The sequence below is a fragment of the Aegilops tauschii genome, chromosome 1, assembly GCF_002575655.3.
Source record: "Aegilops tauschii subsp. strangulata cultivar AL8/78 chromosome 1, Aet v6.0, whole genome shotgun sequence".
Classification (NCBI taxonomy): Eukaryota; Viridiplantae; Streptophyta; class Magnoliopsida; order Poales; family Poaceae; genus Aegilops; species Aegilops tauschii.
In genome coordinates, this window is record NC_053035.3 from 7,857,308 (window position 1) to 7,879,337 (window position 22,030).

At 42.3% G+C, this 22,030-nt stretch overlaps 1 protein-coding gene and 1 pseudogene across 1 annotated transcript; both read left to right on the forward strand.

The window, feature by feature from the left end:
• On the forward strand, positions 1-8,678 carry LOC109765653 (G-type lectin S-receptor-like serine/threonine-protein kinase At2g19130; annotated as a pseudogene).
• LOC109765645 (G-type lectin S-receptor-like serine/threonine-protein kinase At2g19130) lies at positions 14-2,651 on the forward strand. Its single transcript, XM_020324428.4, has one exon. The coding sequence runs from the start codon at positions 14-16 to the stop codon at positions 2,531-2,533; it is 2,520 nt and encodes an 839-aa protein (XP_020180017.1). The 3' UTR covers positions 2,534-2,651.
• Positions 8,679-22,030: the final 13,352 nt, after the last annotated feature.

The following is a 22,030-nucleotide window of genomic DNA, read 5'->3' on the forward strand; positions in this document are numbered from 1 at the left end:
CACACTCTTCCCCATGCCTCTCCTCTACATATTGGTTCTTGCGCTTCTCCTCTCACACACTCCTCGCTGCTCCTCGTCCGCACCTGCTGGCGATACCCTCACTGAAGGCCAAGTGCTTGCCGTCGGCGACAAGCTCGTCTCGACGAACGGCAAGTTCGCGCTCGGCTTCTTCCAGCCTGCAACGACCACCATCAGTAAGTCCCACAACGCCACCAGCTCCAGCTCCAGCTGGTACCTTGGCATATGGTTCAATAAGATCCCGGTTTTTACCGTCGTGTGGGTTGCTAATCGGGAGGAGCCCATCGCCCATTCCAACATCAACTCAACAAAGCTCAAGTTCTCGAGTGACGGCAATCTTGTCATTGTCACAAACCGTGCTGATGCCGTCACTGAATCCCTTGTTTGGTCCACTCATATTGCCAATAGGACACAAGCCAGTAGCATAAACACCACCACCTCTGGTGCTGCTGTTCTCCTGAACAGCGGAAACCTTGCCCTACTCACAAATAGCAAAGTGATGTTGTGGCAGAGCTTCGACTACCCAACAGATATCGCGCTTTCTGGCGCCAAGCTTGGCTGGAACAAGGTCACTGGTTTCAGCCGCAAGTTCATATCAAAGAAGAGCCTCATTGATATGGGTCTTGGCTCATACAGCCTAGAACTAGACACCAGCGGCGTCGCCGTCCTCAAGCGCCGCAACAATCCCTCTGTAGTCTATTGGCATTGGGCATCCTCCAAAACATCATCACTGAGTGTTTTACCAACACTAAAGACAATTATAGATTTGGATCCACGCACCAAAGGCTTGATGAACCCAATATATGTCGACAACGAGCAAGAGGAGTACTACATGTACACTTCGCCGGAGGAATCATCGTCTTCCCTGTTTGTCTCACTAGACATCTCCGGTCAGGTCAAGCTGAATGTTTGGTCGCAAGCCGACCAGTCTTGGCAAACCATCTGTGCTGAGCCTGCCGATGCCTGCACTCCAGCTGCTACCTGCGGGCCTTTCACAGTCTGCAACGGCAACGCACAGCCATCCTGTGACTGTATGGAGAGCTTCTCTCAGAGGTCACCACAGGATTGGGAGTTTGAGGATCGGACAGGAGGATGCATCAGAAACACACCTTTGCATTGCGGCACTAGTGGTAACAACAAAAACACGACAAGTTCAACATACATATTCCACCCCATTTCTCAAGTTGTGTTACCCTACAACCCACAAAGCATAGATGTTGCTACCACTCAGAGCAAATGCGAAGAAGCTTGTCTCAGTTCCTGCTCCTGCACCGCTTATTCCTATAACAATAGCAGATGCTCTGTCTGGCATGGTGAATTGCTCAGTGTAAATCTGAATGATGGCATTGACAATAATTCTAAAGATGCCCTTTACCTTCGCCTTGCCGCGGCTGCAAAGTTTGAAAAGAAGAAGAATCAAACAAACATAAGAGTTGTAACTGCCGCAAGCATTATTGGTTTTGGATTATTGCTAATGCTCGTGCTGCTGTTACTGATTTGGAAGAACAAATTGAAGCCATTATGCAAGAATCAAGGCACTGGTGGTGGGATAATAGCCTTTAGATACACTGATTTAGTGCGTGCTACTAAAAACTTCTCAGAAAAGCTGGGAGGGGGTGGTTTTGGTTCTGTATACAAAGGAGTCTTAAAGGACTCAACTAGTATAGCAGTGAAAAGGCTTGATGGTGCCCGTCAAGGAGAGAAGCAATTCAGGGCTGAGGTGAGCTCAGTTGGACTGATCCAACATATCAACATTGTGAAATTGATCGGTTTCTGCTGCGAAGGTGATCACAGGTTACTTGTGTATGAACACATGTTAAATGGGTCTCTTGAGGGTCATCTATTTGAGAAGAGCAGTTCTCCTGTCCTAGATTGGAACACCAGATATCAAATAGCCCTAGGAGTTGCCAAAGGATTGTGCTACTTGCATGAGAGTTGTCACAAATGCATCATACATTGTGACATTAAGCCAGGAAACATACTCGTGGATGCATCATTTGTTCCTAAAATCGCAGACTTTGGGTTAGCTGCGTTTGTGGGAAGGGATTTTAGCCGAGTTATGACTACATTCAGAGGGACTGCTGGTTATCTTGCCCCAGAGTGGCTTAGCGGAGTTGCAATCACACCGAAAATTGATGTTTACGGCTTCGGCATGGTACTTCTGGAAATCATATCAGGAAGGAGGAATTCCTCACTAGAAACACCATACAACACTAGAAGCAGCAGCACCAGGTACCAGAATGTTGATTTTTTCCCTGTGCAAGCCATCAGCAAGCTTCATGGCGGAGATGTCAAGAGTTTGGTGGATCCACAGTTGCATGGCGACTTCAATTTGGAAGAGGCTGAAAGGGTTTGCAAAGTTGCATGCTGGTGCATCCAAGATAATGAGTTTGATCGGCCGACTATGGGTGAAGTAGTCCGGGTTCTCGAGGGTCTGCAAAAGATTGATATGCCCCCGATGCCAAGACTACTTGCAGCTCTAACAGAACAATTTAGTGTTGTAACTTCAGTGTAATATTAATAGTTCATAGAGAGTGCTTCACATACGATCGATGTTATTAATCTTTGTTTCTTTAAAATTGTAATCTGGAGTGGAAGGAACGAAGGAAGAAGACAAGCTTTCAGTTGCTAAATCCTCTGTTATTTATGTTTTTGTATGGTAAGCAAGCATTGTGGAAAAATATTGCAGAACTTGAATAGCTCCTTCGCCGTTGCTTAGTAAGGTTGACTGAACTTGCCAAATTACGTCACTGAGTGTTGTGTTGAACATTGTATTAGGCTGTTGATTTTCTTTCTTCTCTAGGAAAAAGATTGTTTGTTCCTTGCTGTTCTATTTGTTGCCATATTTCCCGTTCTGGCCATAGAAGATAAGTGATGCTCTGTTCTATGGGTGCTCTGCTTTTAGCTAATTGATGCATGTTGTATTTCCTTTATCCTGAACTTGGTAATGCTATAAAAGAAAAGCTTGACTGTGAGTTGCTTTCTTTCTGATCTTCTGCAGATCAACCGTTCACACTTACAAGTTCACTGAGAGGGAGAATCAACTGCCTTCACAATAGGCATGAATCTTATGTCTGGGTTGGACCATGGTCCAATGAGCATAGGATGGTGCCATAGCTTGTCTAGGTATAAGTTAAATATGAATCCTGGCACTCTGGTATTGCCACTACTACCACCGTTCCTTTTTTTTTCTTGACTGCAGTGTGATTTTTAAGTTTGCCAACTGTTTACATGATAGATAGAAAAGGTGCACATGGTTTACATGTCCTTAGGCGAAATAGAATCAAATAAGAAGTTCTAAACAAGGGACTAAAAAGAAAAGATGAAGTCCTGCCTTGCAATTAGGGTAGCACAGCCTTGTATTTATGGTACCAATATTGCGTGTTTATGCTAATTCTGTCCCAATACTGGCGTAATGTGAACTTAATTGAGTTCCCCGTCAGCTGCAAATGAAGACATTCTCGTGGCAGGCTAAGCACTCGCCGTCGGTGAGAAGCTCGTCTTAAGAAACGGGAAGTTCGCCCTCGGCTTCTTCCAGCCAGCAGCAAGCAGCATCAGTATGTCGTCCCGCAATGCCACCTCCCCCAGCTCCAGCTGGTACCTAGGCATATGGTTCAGTAATCATGAGGTTATTACATCCGGACCCCTCGAAGAAAACAGCCATCAGTGCACGATAAGTGCTTCGACTTCTTCAGTCCATGCTGACAAAATAAAGCAACGAAGAGGCATTCTCCTACCGTAAAAGACAACACCTGGGGTTTTAAGTATCCTAAATTTTGCAAATTCGGTAAAGATTCCACACCGGCAACGAAGAACTGTTTCTCTGCTGATTTTTCGTTTTGTACTGCTTGCAAATGATTTGACGAATTTATGTGCTGCGTTTAGGTATTTGCCTGTGGGTGGATAAGCATCTGGAAGGGAGCATGGAGCACATGCTTTCCAGGGTACTGCACTGCACATACCTGCACATGAGTTCAGGTGTTCTTTTCAGAGCTAGGATGATAATTTCAGAACTTCTAGTGCATAGATACGTTGCTAATAGCATGCTTGGACAAAGTGTCAGCTAAGATTCAATAATTGATTTCATGTCGAGGTCTATGTGAGCTCGACGTTGTTTTCTTTTGCGACTCTTAGACTTTGTTGAACCTATTTTATTTATATAAGTGGCCGTATGCATCTTCCTGATGCAGAGGCCGGGGAGTCCCCCCTTTTTAAAAAAAAAAAGATTCAATAATTGATTTTGAAAAACTGTACCTCATCAAGTGATTGCATAAGCTGTATAACCGCTTGGTGTATCCAAATTTCGATCTGATGCCATTTTGTCTTATTCTGCCAATGTGGAAGAGGCAGCCTATTCCACTCTATGGGTGCTATGCATTATTTTATTTATCCTGAACTTGGAAATTCTATGAGGGAGAACAGCCTGCCAGTTAGGTTCCTGACTAGGTTGCTTTCTTTTTTCTGTTTTTTGGAAAAAGATTTGCTTTCTTTCTGACATTTTGTAGAATTAGCCACCATTGCCAATTGCCAGAGTGATGCGAAAGTCGTGTGATCGACCGGATGAGAGTGACTGGGGAAATAGTCAGCTGAACTCATAGCGAATGAGACATGCTGGTTTAATGAGCCTGGGACTTTTGACTGGCTTCACACAAGTCGTGTGATCGGCCAAATGAGTGTGACTGGGGAAATAGCCCACTGAACTCATAGTGGAAGAGGCATTTTGGTAAAATGAGCCAGGGACTTTGACTGGCTTCACAAAAGGCATGTGATTGACAAAATGAGAGCGACCAGGGAAATAATCCGCCGAACTCATTGCAAAAGAGATTTTGATTCAATGAGCCTGGGCCGTACAGTCTCATTGCTAGTATGGGTGCAAGTAATTTCAGTCCTGAGACTTTGTTCGGTTAATCCTCTCCCCAAGAGGATTGGAGGGGATTGGCAAGGATTGGTTCGTATTTTGACTTAGAAGAGGTTTAAATCCCCCTCAAACCCCTTCAATCCACTCGGATTCACACGCAACCCAACAAGGCCTGAAGAGGTGAGTCTGATACATTTGTTGTATTCCTGTCTGGTCCCACTTTCATAGGGAGCTTTCCTTGGTCTTTTGTGTTGCTATCGGTTGAATTTGCATTTGTGATATTCAGTGAGCAAATATTTGCGAGTTGGGTTTTTAGAAATTATATGGTATGGCACTCGCCAGATATTAGTTATCCATGGGTGGCTCCCTCTAGCCGCCTGGTGGAGGCTTCAAAGGTCCACTTCCCAGTTTGAATTGAATGAGTCCAAAATGGATTGTAGCGAACTAGCGACTCCTCTGGTCAGTCAGCTGAACCTCTTACATTCTATCTATATATACGACACCTTCCTTCAACAAATATCAGAGCAGAGCAGCAATGTTCTCCATGCCTCCGCTCTACATATTATCACTCGGGCTTCTCCTCTTCCACACTACTCTTTGGCCATCCTTCTTTGTAGCTGCAAACAATGATACTCTCATGGCAGGCCAAGTGCTCGCCGTTGGGGGCAGGATCGCCTCAAGAAATGCCAAGTTCGCGCTTGGCTTTTTTCAGTTCCAGCCAGCAAGCACCATCAGTAAGTCGTCCTACAACACCACATCTCCAATCCCAAGCTTGTGGTACCTTGGCATATGGTTCAATAAGATCCCGGTTTGCACTTATGTATGGGTTGCTAATAGGGATCAGCCCATCGCTGACCCCATCATCAACCAAACACGGTTCAAGATATCAAGTGATGGCAATCTTGTCATTGTAAACCATGCTGCCAACAATGAATCCATTGTTTGGTCCACCCGCGTCGTAAATAATAGGACACACCTCAGAAGAAACAACACTAGTACCGCCGTTCTCTTGAACAGCGGAAACCTTGCCCTCAAAGAGAGCCCGTCATCTGACCTACCGGTGTGGCAGAGCTTCGACTACCCAACAGATGTTATACTTCCTGGTGCAAAGTTTGGCCGGAACAAGGTCACTGGTTTCAGTCACCAGGCCATCTCAATGAAGAGCCTCATTGATCCGGGTCCTGGCTCATACAGCTATGAACTAGAACAGACCAAGGGGCTCGTCCTTAAGCGTCTCAATCCCTTGGTAGAATATTGGCTTTATGCATCCTCCACAAAATCATCATTTAATCTTGTACCAATGCTCAAGGCAGTGCTAGATATGGATCCACGCACCAAAGGCTTGATGAACCCAACATATGTCAATAACGACCAAGAGGAGTACTACATGTACACTTCACTTGATGAGTCATCTTCCTTTTTTATCTTACTAGATATCTCTGGTCAAATAAAGCTTAATCTTTGGTCACAAGATAATCAATCTTGGCAAACCATATATGCCATACCCGACGATCCCTGCATTCCTCCTGCTACTTGTGGACCTTACACGGTCTGCAATGGCAATCCACATCCATCATGTGACTGTATGAAGAGCTTCTCTCAGAAGTCACTGCAGGATTGGGAATTTGAGGACAGAACAGGAGGATGCATCAGAAATACACCATTACATTGCACTAGTGACAGCAACATCATAAGTTCAACGGACATGTTCCATCCCATTTCTCAAGTTACATTGCCCTACAACCCGCAGAGCATAGTCGTTACTTCGACTCAGAGCAAATGCGAAGAAGCTTGTCTCAGTTCCTGCTCCTGCACTGCTTATTCCTATAACAATAGCAGATGCTATGTCTGGAACGGGGAATTGCGTAGTGTAAATATGAACAACGGCATTACTATCACTTCTAAAGATGTTCTTTATCTCTGTCTTTCTGCCAAAGATTTCTTGCCAAGTTTGAGAAAAAAACAAAAAAAAGCCAAACGTTGGAGTTGTTATTGCTACAAGCATTACTGGGTTTGGGTTACTCATTCTTCTGTGGTTGTTACTGAATCGGAGGAAAAAATTCATGTGGTGTGGTCTGCTGCCATTATTCTATGACAATCAAGGAAGTGTTGGCGGGATTATAGCCTTCAAATATACTGATTTAGTTCGTGCTACTAAAAACTTCTCTGAAAAGTTAGGTGTTGGAAGTTTTGGTTCTGTATACAAGGGAGTGTTAAGTGTTTCGGAGACTATTGTAGCAGTGAAAAGGCTTGATGGTGCCCGTCAAGGAGAGAAGCAATTCAGGGCCGAGGTGGCTCAGTTGGACTTATCCAGCACATAAACCTAGTCAAATTGATAGGTTTCTGCTGCGAAGGTGATCACAGATTACTTGTGTATGAGCATATGTTAAATGGGTCTCTTGATGGTCATCTATTTAAGAAGAGCAATGCAAATGTTGTTGTCCTGAATTGGAACATCAGATATCAGATATCCCTAGGAGTTGCTAGAGGATTGTGCTACCTGCATCAGGGTTGTCGTGAGTGCATCATACACTGCGATATTAAGCCAGAGAACATACTTCTGGATGCATCATTTGTTCCTAAAGTGGCAGACTTTGGTTGGCAGCGTTTGTGGGAAGGGATTTCAGCCGAATTCTGACTTCATTCAGAGGAACTGTGGGTTATCTTGCCCCAGAGTGGCTTACTGGAGTGGCTATCACACCGAAAGTTGACGTTTACGGCTTCGGCATGGTGCTATTGGAAATCATATCAGGAAGGAGGAATTCTTCACCTGAAACATCATACGACACTAGCAGCAGCAACAGTAACCAGAATATTGAATACTTCCCTGTGCAAGCCATCAGCAAGCTTCACGATGGAGATTTGAAGAGTTTGGTGGATCCACGGTTACATGGTGGCATCAACTTGGAAGAGGCTGAAAGGGTTTGCAAAGTTGCATGTTGGTGCATCCAAGATAATGAGCTGGATCGGCCGACCATGGGTGAAGTAGTCCGGGTTCTCGAGGGTCTACAGGAGATTGATGTGCCCCCAATACCAAGACTGCTTGCAGCTATAGCGGAATAATCTGGTGCTGCAACTTCAGTGTAATAATAATTTGTAGCCGATAGTACTAGTCTTTGTTAATTTCAGCAATTTTTCTTATAATTGTAATGTGGAGAGAAAGGAATAAAGGAAGGCAAGCTTGCAGTTGCTAATTAGCTGTCACTTATTTAGGTGTTTTAATGCATTTATAAATAATAAGCAATCATTGTACCAAAATATGGCAGAGATTAAGATATGTGTATGTTTTGTTCTTCTCAGACCTGGGATGGGAACTTGAGAATTGCTAGTTAAATAATTGTTTTTCTAACTGCTCACAATAAAACGGCAACAGTTCCTGCAGTTCTGCAAGTAGGAAGATGTGAGGTCTGAAAGATATGGGTTGATATGATCAAGCAAAACATCGGCTGTACAATTGCCAGGTATTTTCAAATCTCCGTGTGATTTGTATAATGCTGGATAAGCCAATAATGGCATCTTGGATTTCAATGTTGTGCTGAAATGACACCAGTAGGATATGGAGGTGCTAGTCCGAAGTGCATTCTAGGCTTCATTAAGGTGAATATAAACTATTTTTCTTTGAGAAAAGTCCACATTTCAAGCTTGAACTAACCACTTGGTTTGATTTACAACCCTGAACTAGGAAACCGGATGAAATACACCCCAAACTAACTATGAGGTCCAAAACTCAACCCTGGTCTCGGTTTTGTGTCGGTCAAGCGGTTTTGACCAAAGTCAACGCTGGCTGGACTGCTGACTAGGCACCCAGGAAATTCTAAAAAAAAAACTTCTCTCTCTTTCTCCGCCGCCGGGTACTGGATGCCTGTGCCTTACTGGACTCGGTCCTTGCTACTATTGCCGCTGCCTGTAGAAAGTGAAGTGAGGTAGACAACTGTATTGATTCTCTCAGTGTACATTTATACAGAGATTACACACGGACTCACAGCTATCTTAACTAACTTAGCTATGCACAGGCTAACCACCCCTAGAAATGAGTAGTAGCACGCAGATCGTGGGCGTTGGCACAGCAACAGCACGCACGTTTGTGCATGCACTACTACCTGAAAGACCGGTTCCTCCAACACTGCCGTCCCGAGCTCAGCTGACTCCCCTCCCCGACCACTCCCCGCCGTCCATCACGCAGTGCCCCTTTCCCGGCCATGCAGCAGCGCCGCCAACTTGAAGCAGCTCGGGGGCGAGGTCAACGGCGTCGGCGCCCTTCAGCCAGCACCGGACGACAGGCTTGTCCAGATCTTCGAGGTCCATCCGAGGAGATCCCGTTCATGAGGGTTCGCCGGAGTTGACGAAGATGACAGGGCAGTGCGGTTCTCGTCGGGATCGGTGTTTCCTTGGTCGTCTTCTTCCGTGGGATGGCGCGGGAGGTTCGTAGTGGCGAGGCAACCGTACAATCGTGGTCGGAGGCACCGGTTTCCATCTCCTCATGCGGCAATCTCTCGCCGGAGTTGACGCAGCAAGAAGGCGGCAGAGAGCATAGTATCCTCCCGGTCGTCATCTTCCTATACAGGCGACGGCGGCCTGGAACGGCTGTTCCAGCTAGAGGCTGCAGTTGGTGTTTTGTTCTTGTTTTTTTATTTCCTGGGTGCCTAGTCAGCAGTCCAGTCAGCATTGACTTCGGTCAAAACCGCTTGACAGACACAAAACCGAGACCAGGGTTATGTTTTGGACCTCATGGTTAGTTCGGGGTGTATTTCGACCGGTTTCAAAGTTCAGGATTGTAAATTAAATCGAGTGGTTAGTTTGAGGTTGAAATGTGGACTTCTCTCTTTTTCTTTTCCACACCACGCATATAAATACTTTCTCATTTGGAAAATGTGGAACTGATCACCTGGAATTATTTAGGAAATATGGAACTATCAGTAAATTTCGTCTACTTGGTCAACTTGGAAGGTTATTTGTTTTTCTGATAAGGTAGAAATTTCTTGTGCAGAATTGCGATCATCTTTTACGGTTTTCGCTATATAGTTACATGCCTGCGAATGTATTTTTATCCATATCATTATTTATTTATTTATTTCAGGCACAAAGATATGGTGCACTCTGGCCATGATACCAACTTTTTTTTGCTCTTAATAAGCAGGGTTTTTTAGGTACCTCAGATTTTTCTGTTTGGTTGTTATCTCTTCAGTTTCATTTTTCTGCGATTCTCACGATACATTTATTATCTATTCAGTTGAATGAGGAAGCTGCTTCCTTGGACTGGACCTAGCCAAGAGATCATGTGCTGAGGGGCAGAAGAATTTTTTTTCCAGGAGCCAGACATGTGCTGATGCTGTCGGTCACATGCAATTTCGCTAGCAATTGTCCTTGTGTTGTTAGCGGCTGCTCTCGAATGCGTCGATAGAGAGACATTAAAAGTGTTCCCATCATAGACTTGTGTTACATCTACGAAATGGGATGTAATGTATTCCCAGGCGCACAAGTTGAACCTGATCCAAACCATGATGATGTGGACAGGGTTTTGTTTTGTTCAGGGAAATGCCAAGGTGAAGCCACACCAGAATGCCATGCCTGTGGACGCATCACGAAGAGTCTGGTCCTGGTGATTTAATCCTGGATTCTGGAAACAAGATGGGACTGAAGGCAGATCTGTGGCACTGAAGACATAGTTGTGGCCATGTGCTTTTGTATGACTTCTCTGTTCTGATCATCTATTTTCATTGTAATGGTTGTTCTCGGTTTTAATGCACATTGCATTTTTTATTGTAAGACTACAGAATGCAATAAGGAGGAAACATATTTGCAGTCACAGGCCAGAACTGAGCAGGAGATGGCAGTTTATACCACCGTAGAATGATTGTGGTGTACCGCCGCGTGAGGCCCTCTAGCAAAGAAAATACTACAGCTCGCAAAGGTCAATATACGGCTAGAGGGAGGATGCCAAAACTGGACGTTTTTGCCTGAATTGGACCCATTTCGTGGCCTATAGCTCACCGTTTGGGGTCCTGGAGAGGTTATCATGTTCGGCAACCCTCAAAGAACTAATAGAGGGAAGCTGCCAAAACTCACATTTCTTGTCAATTCGGAACCGTTTTGTGGGCCCATAACTCACCGTTTTGGATGAGTACATTCTTATGTAGTCCTTATTTAAATCTCTAAGAAGACATATCTAGGAATGGAAGAAGTATAAATTAGGTGCAACGGTAACATTAAATACCCAGTGCATTATATACTTTCTCATATGGTCCATGCACGTGGGCGACTCACATGCATGAGCTCGTGCACACTTTTCTCATGGCATTGGCATGCAACGTACTCCCTCCGTTCCCAAATATAAGTCTTTCTAGAGATTCCAACAAGTGACTACATACGGAGCAAAATGAATGGACCTATACTCTAAAATATGTCTACATACATCCGTATGTTGTTGTCCATTTAAAATGTCTAAAAAGACTTATATTTAGGAACGGAGGGAGTACTTCTTTGCTAGGGAGCTAGCTAGACGTAAGATGCACTACATGGAGTGGCGCGCTTCACTGCGCCCAGTAAAACTGGAGCTACTCAATTAAACTTTCCTCTGTTCACAGGTTGCGTATAATTAAGAACTACTGCAAATGTATCTTGCATATAATTTGAAACATCAAATTACAATAAGCAGTAAGGCAAATAGGTCTCATACACAACTCAACGAAATTAACATCAAGCTAATAAGTAGCATAATTACCATGTGCGTATACAACAGCTCACAATTCAGCAATGCCGAATATCTTTTTTTTTGGAAGAAAGAGAGCTTAATATATTACCAAGGGGGAATCTACTATTATTAAATAGTTGATCCCCAATAAGTCTAATTCTCTCAACATGCGGCCTCCCATCTCACAAACTGTGCCATGTCAGCATCCACTAACACTATTTTGCAACCCCATGCATACTCTTTGTTCACACATAGTACAAGTATGAAACATTTCTGCATTAATAATAGTAGCTCTTGATTTAGATCATTTTCTTCATATATAGTACATCTGAAATTAATCTTTATTCTAGCCGCAACGCGTGGGAAAATCACCCAGTATATTAACATATAGTTCCTCCGTTCTAGAATATATGGTGTTTCAATTTTCGTGCAAGTCAAACTTGTCTATGTTTGATCAAGTTTATAGAATAAAATATCTACATCTACAATACAAAATAAATAAAATATGAAAAATATTTTTGTGAGGATCTAATGATAGAAAGATCTCGGTATTTTTTCCTCTAAAAACAAGGTCAAACATGCACATGTTTGACTTTAGAAAAAACTAATACACCTTACATTTTGAAGCGGGGGGTTCATAAGAGATATTCTGCATTGTGGAGGTAGGTTGTAAATGTTTGCAATGCAGAATGTCTGTTAAAGAACAGACTTGTTGCCTAAAGGAACTAAATCTTATGCCACCTTATTAAAAGTAGGTGAACCCAGTTTTTACAAATGAGAAGAATAGTGAGCCATCAAATCTCAGAATTTTGCAAAAAGGCACATGAAGATAACCAACAGCCATATCCTCAAATCCATATACCAAAGACATAAAATTGCAAGCCTGCAAATTATTATCGTTCACTCATAGGCGCAGTCTTGCTAGTTGTACGCGAAAAAACTAACATCGACAGTTCATATTGTAGCATATACTGATCCAACTACAATATACTAAAATGAGTATATAGTCTAAATCAACACTGAATGCTGACAAAATAAAAGGTTATCACCAATCACAACTAGCTGAAGATCACGACACAAAAAAATAGGTTGACAGAAGAGAAACTCAGACCTTGTTGACGTAACACGTGGTATCTTATAATTGGAGCTGGCCAGCACATGACACAAACTATCACAACGGGGAAAAGGAACAAAAAGTAATTGCCTGCAATCAAATAGAAGCCATGGGGAAGCACTAATTAAGCAAACTCTGGAATGATCTAATCTTGCGGTACGTTTGGGGCACATGTCCAATCTCTGGAGCTTATGTCCATTCGTAAACCAAGCTTTGAGCCGATGATCAACAATTCAAGACAGATATATTCCAGCCTAATTTCTAGCAATTCTAGGTAATACCTACGCATCGCTTGACAAGCATGCCTCTAGAACTCTCCAACATGCTTTTGATATGCAACCTCATACAGCAACACCCTAAACTAAACACATTAATTGGAGCCATAAAGAGAGGTGCCATCACCTAGAAATATGGAAGTAATGCAGACCACCGGCCCTCGTGCACGGCATGAATTTATCTTCAAATGTGGAACAATAAAATCAAAAACTTTAGGAAAAAAGCCAGCCAGTCCAGTCGAGCTGCCAGCAAGACCTGCTCCAGGACATACGAAATCCACCTTCCTTTGGAAACCGAAGAGAAATTTTGTGAAACTAAAAAGAAAATAAATCCAACAATACATCATAGTTTTCTAATATCATGGCTATCATCAACCATACTGCCAACAATGACTATAACATATGCCATAACATCGATTACATTGGACACCAAACATGCAGCAATTATCATTTCCTAATCAATCAACATGTCACTATATTGCGGCTACCAAGCCTGCAAAGAAACAATGGGGTGCAGTGTAGTGGTGGGAGAGACGCGGATTTATGGAGCATATGTGTAGGGACTCCGTTATCCTGCTCGTGTTATCCTGCTCGTTGGTACACGACCATGGGTCTTGAGATAAGCGACATCCCAACAAATTAAGCTTCACCATTAGCAGACAACAACAACACGGACATAGTAGGCTTTCGTAGGCTGTTTGCTCCAGTTGTTTCTTTCCTAGGTCCTGCAATATTTTGTTTGTTTCCAGCAACCCGGTTACCAATATATACGCACGAAAGCAAATGACAAACGAACTTGAAATTGGTCATGTTTCTTGTTTGCACACATGGTTCTGCATGAATCAGTGAATAGCACGGGCTCACTTGTCTATAGTCTATGCCTAATATACGCATGGCAACGGTTGAAAATTTGTGATGGAAAATGAGTGAATCACTGTGAATAAAAGGAGAATGGAAGAACAGAAAATGTGCATCTTGTTTGTGGCACAAAACAACCGCCTCCATTATCGCATGCTCGTTTTCTTCCCTCGCGACCCACACCATACTCATCCCACTTGGCCATGCGTACACAAAATTCCCTTCTATGCTACCACAGGGGACAACCATTGCCCGCAAGGGGATGAGATGAACGTGTGTGCGGTACAGTATCCCTATCTGAGTTTGCATGGATTTTGTTCTTATCTCTTGTGTCTGTGTGTTTCGGTGACAACTCACGAGAGAAATAGTGCCCATATGAGCTCCCAATACCCCTTGGTGACTCCGGTAGGCACGTAGAGGATCCGATGAGCATGGACAGTCAAGATAGCAGGGGTCCTACGTATATACTGTCTCAAATATTACCACTCACCAAATAAATGGCTGTGAAAATAATGAGAAAAATAACAATGGAATATGTAACTCTAAAGAAAACAAAATTTGTTGTACGAACCTCAAAGTAACAATGGCCGGTGGATACATGCATGGGATATAGCGAGCATGGTAGAACATCATTTCTCATATATATCTAACTAATTCAGTAGAAAGGCTTAGGCATCCATTTGTACAACACAAACGAAAGGACGGGAAATTGGCACCAGAATTCTGAAGAATCAAGCATGCACATGCCTTGGCATCTGGATAGAATGGGCAAACACAACGATGCTACTATTTGATTTACAATCTCTAGAAATTTGTCACCGACTCTACGTAAAAACTCAAGAAAAAAAAACTCATCAAGCACTGACTTAAATAAGAAACAATTAGCATACAAGGCATTCGCGGGAAAGCTCCCACATGGACTTAACAATGGCTCTCCACCCATAAAAAGCATAGTTATGAATTACGAAAGAATTCACGTCAAAGCTATCCAGTTACAACATAAGCAGCTGCCTCTTGAATGGCCAGCCCGATACTAAAAATCCAATTACAACAAATTCATGTTCAATAGAAATAGAAGATAGAAAAACATACAAGGTACAAAATGCTAGAAAATATTCAGTACAAATGGAAGGTCAAGAACGGCATATCATGGTCATCATCAATCAATGTCTTCATCGGCATTCAGACTAATTTGCCTTTGCCTTTGTCCACTGGTTCACCTCTGTTGTAGTCTACTAATTTGATGAACCCTACCATCAAGTTTTCACGTTGTTGTCTATCTCAAGATCTTCGAGTGTTATTTATATGTTTTTCATCAACAAATTTTTATATTACAGGATGATTTTTTTTAAATGAAGGACATATTTTATATACACAATGAACATCTTTCAACACAATATTACCACTTCTAGAAATGTAGCAAAAACTATTCAGATTTGTTAACTAAAATGTAACAAAAACAATTAGCATTACTATACATTTGTTCATGCACTTTAAACCAGTCTTTCCACAGCCAACAAAAATGTTCATGATATATGGAAGAATGTGAAGCTATTAGAAAAAACATTCAAGACATTTAAAGAAAATATTCTTTCCATTCAACAAGAAATGGTCAGAATTTTAGAAAGTGTTCCTTACATGTTTTTGAAAAAATGTTCATCAAATGTTTATAACATATAAAAAATGCTCATAGATTTATTAAAGCTTGATGAAATTTTAAAAGATGTTCTTACCATTTAACAATAAATTTTCATCATTTAAATATTACTCATATCAATTTTTGAAAAAGTATTCGTGAAATGTAAACAACATTTCACACAGTTTGAAAAAAATGTTCTTGAAGGATTGGACAGCACGATGCGGTGGGAGGAACTAAAGCAGAGCATTCCAACTAGCGAGGTTCCTTCTGATAGATATGTGATGGATCGGCTTGAATAGCCGACCGTGACCAATGGTTGCTGACCCATGTTAGCACATGTTCCTCCCTCGCATCTTTCTTAAACCATATGGAACCCAATTGTGAAACCAAAATTCATTGCTCTACCTTGAGCTATTGAGAAATCTTATTATAAGTTTAAGTGGAGACATGGACATACATTTATTAATAAACACATAATAATGATACTTATCGTATTTTTCACAACTTGAAGCCTAAACTTGATTATTCGGAAAAGATATCTTGAAATCATCCTTATAAAAATCATTAAATGAAGGAAGAACAACAATATAACTTTATGGGTGGTCCTCTTCATTATGAAATCTTTGTTACTACAAGAGCCATTCTCTCCATGAACGCTCTTTACTTCAACTGTTTTACTTCTTATCTTCTTTGGCTTCTCAGTCAAACAGCTCTTTGCCTTTTCAATCAAGTTTTTCAGCATTTGAGCCTTAGAAATGGTCTTGGTTAGGCTGATGCATGTAGGAGGTTACACAGTAGATGTTCCCGATTAGACATTTTGCTTATTTTTCCTTGCCCTGGAAGCAGCAGGTTTGGCACCAGGAGTTGCACTTGCCTTGCTTGATCCAGATGTCATCTCCTTCTTTATAACTAATTTCCTCAACTGGTCATACAACAACCTACTGATATTATCCTAGAAGACGGCCCATGCTTTTTCGACCATTTAGAAATCACTTGGGGCACTAACTGATTATTATATTACATGATCACTTTTAGAATTTTAACAAAAACTATTTAGATTTTCTTACTTAAAATATCCAACGTATGTCTACACATTTGTTCATGCAGTTTAAACAAGTTTTTCCAAATCTAATGAAAATGTTCATGATATATTAAAGAATGTGAATTTATTTTAAAAAAAGTTCACGCCTTCTCAAAAAAATGTTCTTACCATTCAACAATAAATGGTGATAATTTGAAAAAGTGGTCCTTACATTTTCGAAAAAGTATTCACCAAATGTTCATAACATATAAAAATTTATCATAGATTTATAAAAGCTTCATGACATTTGAAAATACATTCTTACCATTTAATAATAATTTTTCACAATTTAAAATTTATTCATGAAATTTTTAAAAGTGTTTATGAAATGTATCGCATAGTTTTGAAAAAAAAAATGTTCATGAAGGATTGGATAGCATGATATTATGTAGGGCAAGAACTAGCAAAACTTGCAATTAGTGTAGTGCATGAACTAGTGATTTTCCTCATGGATTATTTGAGCACACACCTCGTGATAGAAATAGTACTAGTATGAGTGCATGAACTTGCTAGTCCTAGTACTAGTACCCCTAGCTAGTTGGGTTTGGATGGACGAGGCACCTATTTCTTTGATCCCTATGATTTTAAAGGATTTAACCCTTATCCCTGATCAATAAGAGGGGTTTGAAGTGTAAAAATAAAGTCACAGGAATACTCTACGCACTTACTTTCTTAAAAAAGGAATAAAAAAGAAACTTAGTATACAAACATATTTTCCCAAATCTGGTGCAAGCACGGGATCTTCCTTACTCGTGGAGCACGACTTTGAGGGAGAGAGGGGCCAGGGTAGGAGGATCGGAGAGGTGGCACTGCAAGTGGGAGAAGGAAGGGGAGGGTGCGCTGCAAGCACGTGAATTAATGGAGGATTACGAGATCCGATCCAAAGGGTACGGGGCGGGGGAGGAACTGAAGGGGGGAAGAGAGCATGCATTCCAGCAACATCATGGTATTTCCTTCTGATCTCCGATGGACCGATCGGCTTAGAGTAGCCGGCCATTACCATTTCCATCAGCAGACCAGGTGTCGCACGTGTTCCTTCCTCGGCTGCATGCAGGTTTGACCTCCCCCCTCTGCAATCTGCAGGCTGCTGGTCCTCTCCTCTCCTGCGAGGTACTACGTGCTGGTGTCCGTCCGTGTAAATCTCTTTTTGTCATTCGCTTACTGTTTGAGAGTTTCGATTTGGGTTGAAGCTAATAGATTTGAAATTAGCCCACAAAAATAAAAATAAATAATAGATTCGAAATTAGTTCAGACAATATGGAGGTAATGGACACAATGAAGAATGGAGGTAGATGGATCCATCGGTTTGCTTCCCGTACCAGTCGAGCGTGGCTTGATGGAGCGGCCGAGCAAAAAGGGCTAGGAAGGTAGTGGTGCAAGCGAGGGAAGGATGCAGAGGGTTGGCGGCCAAAATACAACCATCCCTTGCACTGAGAATGCAGACTTTCAAACACTGCTCTAGCAAAATATGGGGGGCGTGCCAAAATTGTTGGGGAACGTAGTAATTTCAAAAATTTCCTACGAACACGCAAGATCATGGTGATGCATAGCAACAAGAGGGGAGAGTGTTGTCCACGTACCCTCGTAGACCGACAGCGGAAGCATTATCACAACGCGGTTGATGTAGTCGTACGTCTTCACGATCCGATCGATCAAGTACCGAACGTACGGCACCTCCGAGTTCTACACACGTTCAGCTCGATGACGTCCCTCGAACTCCGATCCAGCCGAGTGTTGAGGGAGAGTTTCGTCAGCACGACGGCATGGTGACGATGATGATGTTCCACCGACGCAGGGCTTCGCCTAAGCTCCGCAACGGTATTATCGAGGTGTAATATGGTAGGGGGGCACCGCACACGGCTAAGAGATCTCAAGGATCAATTGTTGTGTCTCTGGGGTGCCCCCTGCCCCCGTATATAAAGGAGCAAGGGGGAGGCAGCCGGCCAAGGGGAGAGGCGCGCCATAGGGGGGAGTCCTACTCCCACCGGGAGTAGGACTCCTCCTTTCCTTGTGGGAGTAGGAGAAGGGAAGGGGGAAGGAGAAAGAAGGAAGGGTGCGCCCCCCTTCCCTAGTCCAATTCGGACCAAACCATGGGGAGGGGTGCGGCCACCTTTTGAGGCCTTTCTCTCCTTTCCCGTTTGGCCCATTAAGGCCCAATACGAATTCCCGTAACTCTCCGGTACTCCGAAAAATACCCGAATCACTCGGAACCTTTCCGAAGTCCGAATATAGTCGTCCAATATATCGATCTTTACGTCTCGACCATTTCGAGACTCCTCGTCATATCCCCGATCTCATCCGGGACTCCGAACTCCTTCGGTACATCAAAACTCAATAAAACTGTCATCGTAACGTTAAGCGTGCGGACCCTACGGGTTCGAGAACTATGTAGACATGACCGAGACACGTCTCCGGTCAATAACCAATAGCGGGACCTGGATGCCCATATTGGCTCCCACATATTCTACGAAGATCTTTATCGGTCAGACCGCATAACAACATACGTTGTTCCCTTTGTCACCGGTATGTTACTTGCCCGAGATTTGATCGTCGGTATCTCGATACCTAGTTCAATCTCGTTACCGGCAAGTCTCTTTACTCGTTCCGTAACACATCATCCCGCAACTAACTCATTAGTCACAATGCTTGCAAGGCTTATAGTGATGTGCATTACCGAGTGGGCCAGAGATACCTCCCCGACAATTGGAGTGACAAATCCTAATCTCGAAATATGCCAACCCAACAAGTACCTTTGGAGACACCTGTAGAGCACCTTTATAATCACCCAGTTACGTTGTGACGTTTGGTAGCACACAAAGTGTTCCTCCGGTAAACGGGAGTTGCATAATCTCATAGTCATAGGAACATGTATAGGTCATGAAGAAAGCAATAGCAACATACTAAACGATCGAGTGCTAAGCTATCGGAATGGGTCAAGTCAATCACGTCATTCTCCTAATGAAGTGATCCCGTTAATCAAATGACAACTCATGTCTATGGCTAGGAAACATAACCATCTTTGATTAACGAGCTAGTCAAGTAGAGGCATACTAGTGACACTCTGTTTGTCTATGTATTAACACATGTATTATGTTTCCGGTTAATACAATTCTAGCATGAATAATAAACATTTATCATGATATGAGGAAATAAATAATACTTTATTATTGCCTCTAGGGCATATTTCCTTCAGTCTCCCACTTGCACTAGAGTCAATAATCTAGTTCACATTACCATGTGATTTAACATCAATAGTTCACATCACCATGTGATTAACACCCATAGTTCACATCGTCATGGGACCATCACCCAAAGGTTTACTAGAGTCAGTAATCTAGTTCACATCGCTATGTGATTAACACCCAAAGAGTACTAAGGTGTGATCATGTTTTGCTTGTGAGATAATTTTAGTCAACGGGTCTGTCACATTCAGATCCGTAAGTATATTGCAAATTTCTATGTCTACAATGCTCTGCATGGAGCTGCTCTAGCTAATTGCTCCCACTTTCAATATGTATCTAGACCGAGACTTAGAGTCATCTAGATTAGTGTCAAAACTTGCATCGACGTAACCCATTACGACGAACCTTTTGTCACTTCCATAATCGAGAAACATATCCTTATTCCACTAAGGATAATTTTGACCGCTGTCTAGTAATCTACTCCTAGATCACTATTGTACTCCCTTGCCAAAATCAGAGTAGGGTATACAATAGATCTGGTACACAGCATGGCATACTTTATAGAACCTATGGCCAAGGCATAGGGAATGACTTTCATTCTCTTTCTATCTTCTGCCGTGGTCGGGCTTTGAGTCTTACTCAATTTCACACCTTGTAACACAGGCAAGAACTCTTTCTTTGACTATTCTATTTTGAACTACTTCAAAATCTTGTTAAGGTATGTACTCATTGAAAAAATTTATCAAGCATCTTGATCTATCTCTATAGATCTTGATGCTCAATATGTAAGCAGCTTCACCGAGGTCTTTCTTTGAAAAACTCCTTTCAAACACTCCTTTATGCTTTGCAGAATAATTCTACATTATTTCCGATCAACAATATGTCATTCACATATACTTATCAGAAATGCTGTAGTGCTCCCACTCACTTTCTTGTAAATACAGGCTTCACCGCAAGTCTGTATAAAACTATATCCTTTGATCAACTTATCAAAGCGTATATTCCAACTCCGAGATGCTTGCACCAGTCCATAGATGGATCGCTGGAGCTTGCACACTTTGTTAGCTCCCTTTGGATCGACAAAACCTTCCGGTTGCATCATATACAACTCTTCTTCCAGAAATCCATTCAGGAATGCAGTTTTGATATCCATTTGCCAAATTTCATAATCATAAAATGCGGCAATTGCTAACATGATTCGGACAGACTTAAGCATAGATACGAGTGAGAAACTCTCATCGTAGTCAACACCTTGAACTTGTCGAAAACCTTTTTGCGACAATTCTAGCTTTGTAGACAGTAACACTACTATCACTGTCTGTCTTCCTCTTGAAGATCCATTTAATCTCAATAGCTCGCCGATCATTGGGCAAGTCAATCAAAGTCCATACTTTGTTCTCATATATGGATCTTGTCTCAGATTTCATGGCCTCAAGCCATTTTGCGGAATCTGGGCTCACCATCGCTTCTTCATAGTTCGTAGGTTCGTTATGGTCTAGTAACATAACCTCTAGAACAGGATTACCGTACCACTCTGGTGCGGATCTTACTCTGGTTTACCTACGAGGTTTGGTAGTAACTTGATCTGAAGTTACATGATCATCATCATTAACTTCCTCACTAATTGGTGTAGGAGTCACAGGAACAGATTTCTGTGATGAACTACTTTCCAATAAGGGAGCAGGTACAGTTACCTCATCAAGTTCTACTTTCCTTCCACTCACTTCTTTCGAGAGAAACTCCTTCTCTAGAAAGGATCCATTCTTAGCAACGAATGTCTTGCCTTCGGATCTGTGATAGAAGGTGTACCCAACTGTCTCCTTTGGGTATCCTATGAAGACACATTTCTCCGATTTGTGTTTGAGCTTTATCAGGATGAAACCTTTTCACATAAGCATCGCAACCCCAAATTTTACGAAACGACAACTTTGGTTTCTTGCCAAACCACAGTTCATAAGATGTCGTCTCAACGGATTTAGATGGTACCCTATTTAACGTGAATGCAGCTGTCTCTAATGCATAACCCTAAAACGATAGTGGTAGATCGGTAAGAGACATCATATATCGCACCATATCTAATAAAGTACGGTTACGATGTTCGGACACACCATTACACCGTGGTGTTCCAGGTGGCGTGAGTAGTGAAACTATTTCACATTGTTTTAACTGAAGGCCAAACTCGTAACTCAAATACTCTTCTCCACGATCAGATCGTAGAAACTTTATTTTCTTGTTACGATGATTTCCCGCTTCACTCTAAAATTATATGAACTTTTCAAATGTTTCAGACTTCTGTTTCATTAAGTAGATATAC

Bases quoted from the DNA above. Each gene is read 5' to 3' on its own strand.
- LOC109765645 (XM_020324428.4), top strand. From the start codon at position 14: ATGCCTCTCCTCTACATATTGGTTCTTGCGCTTCTCCTCTCACACACT.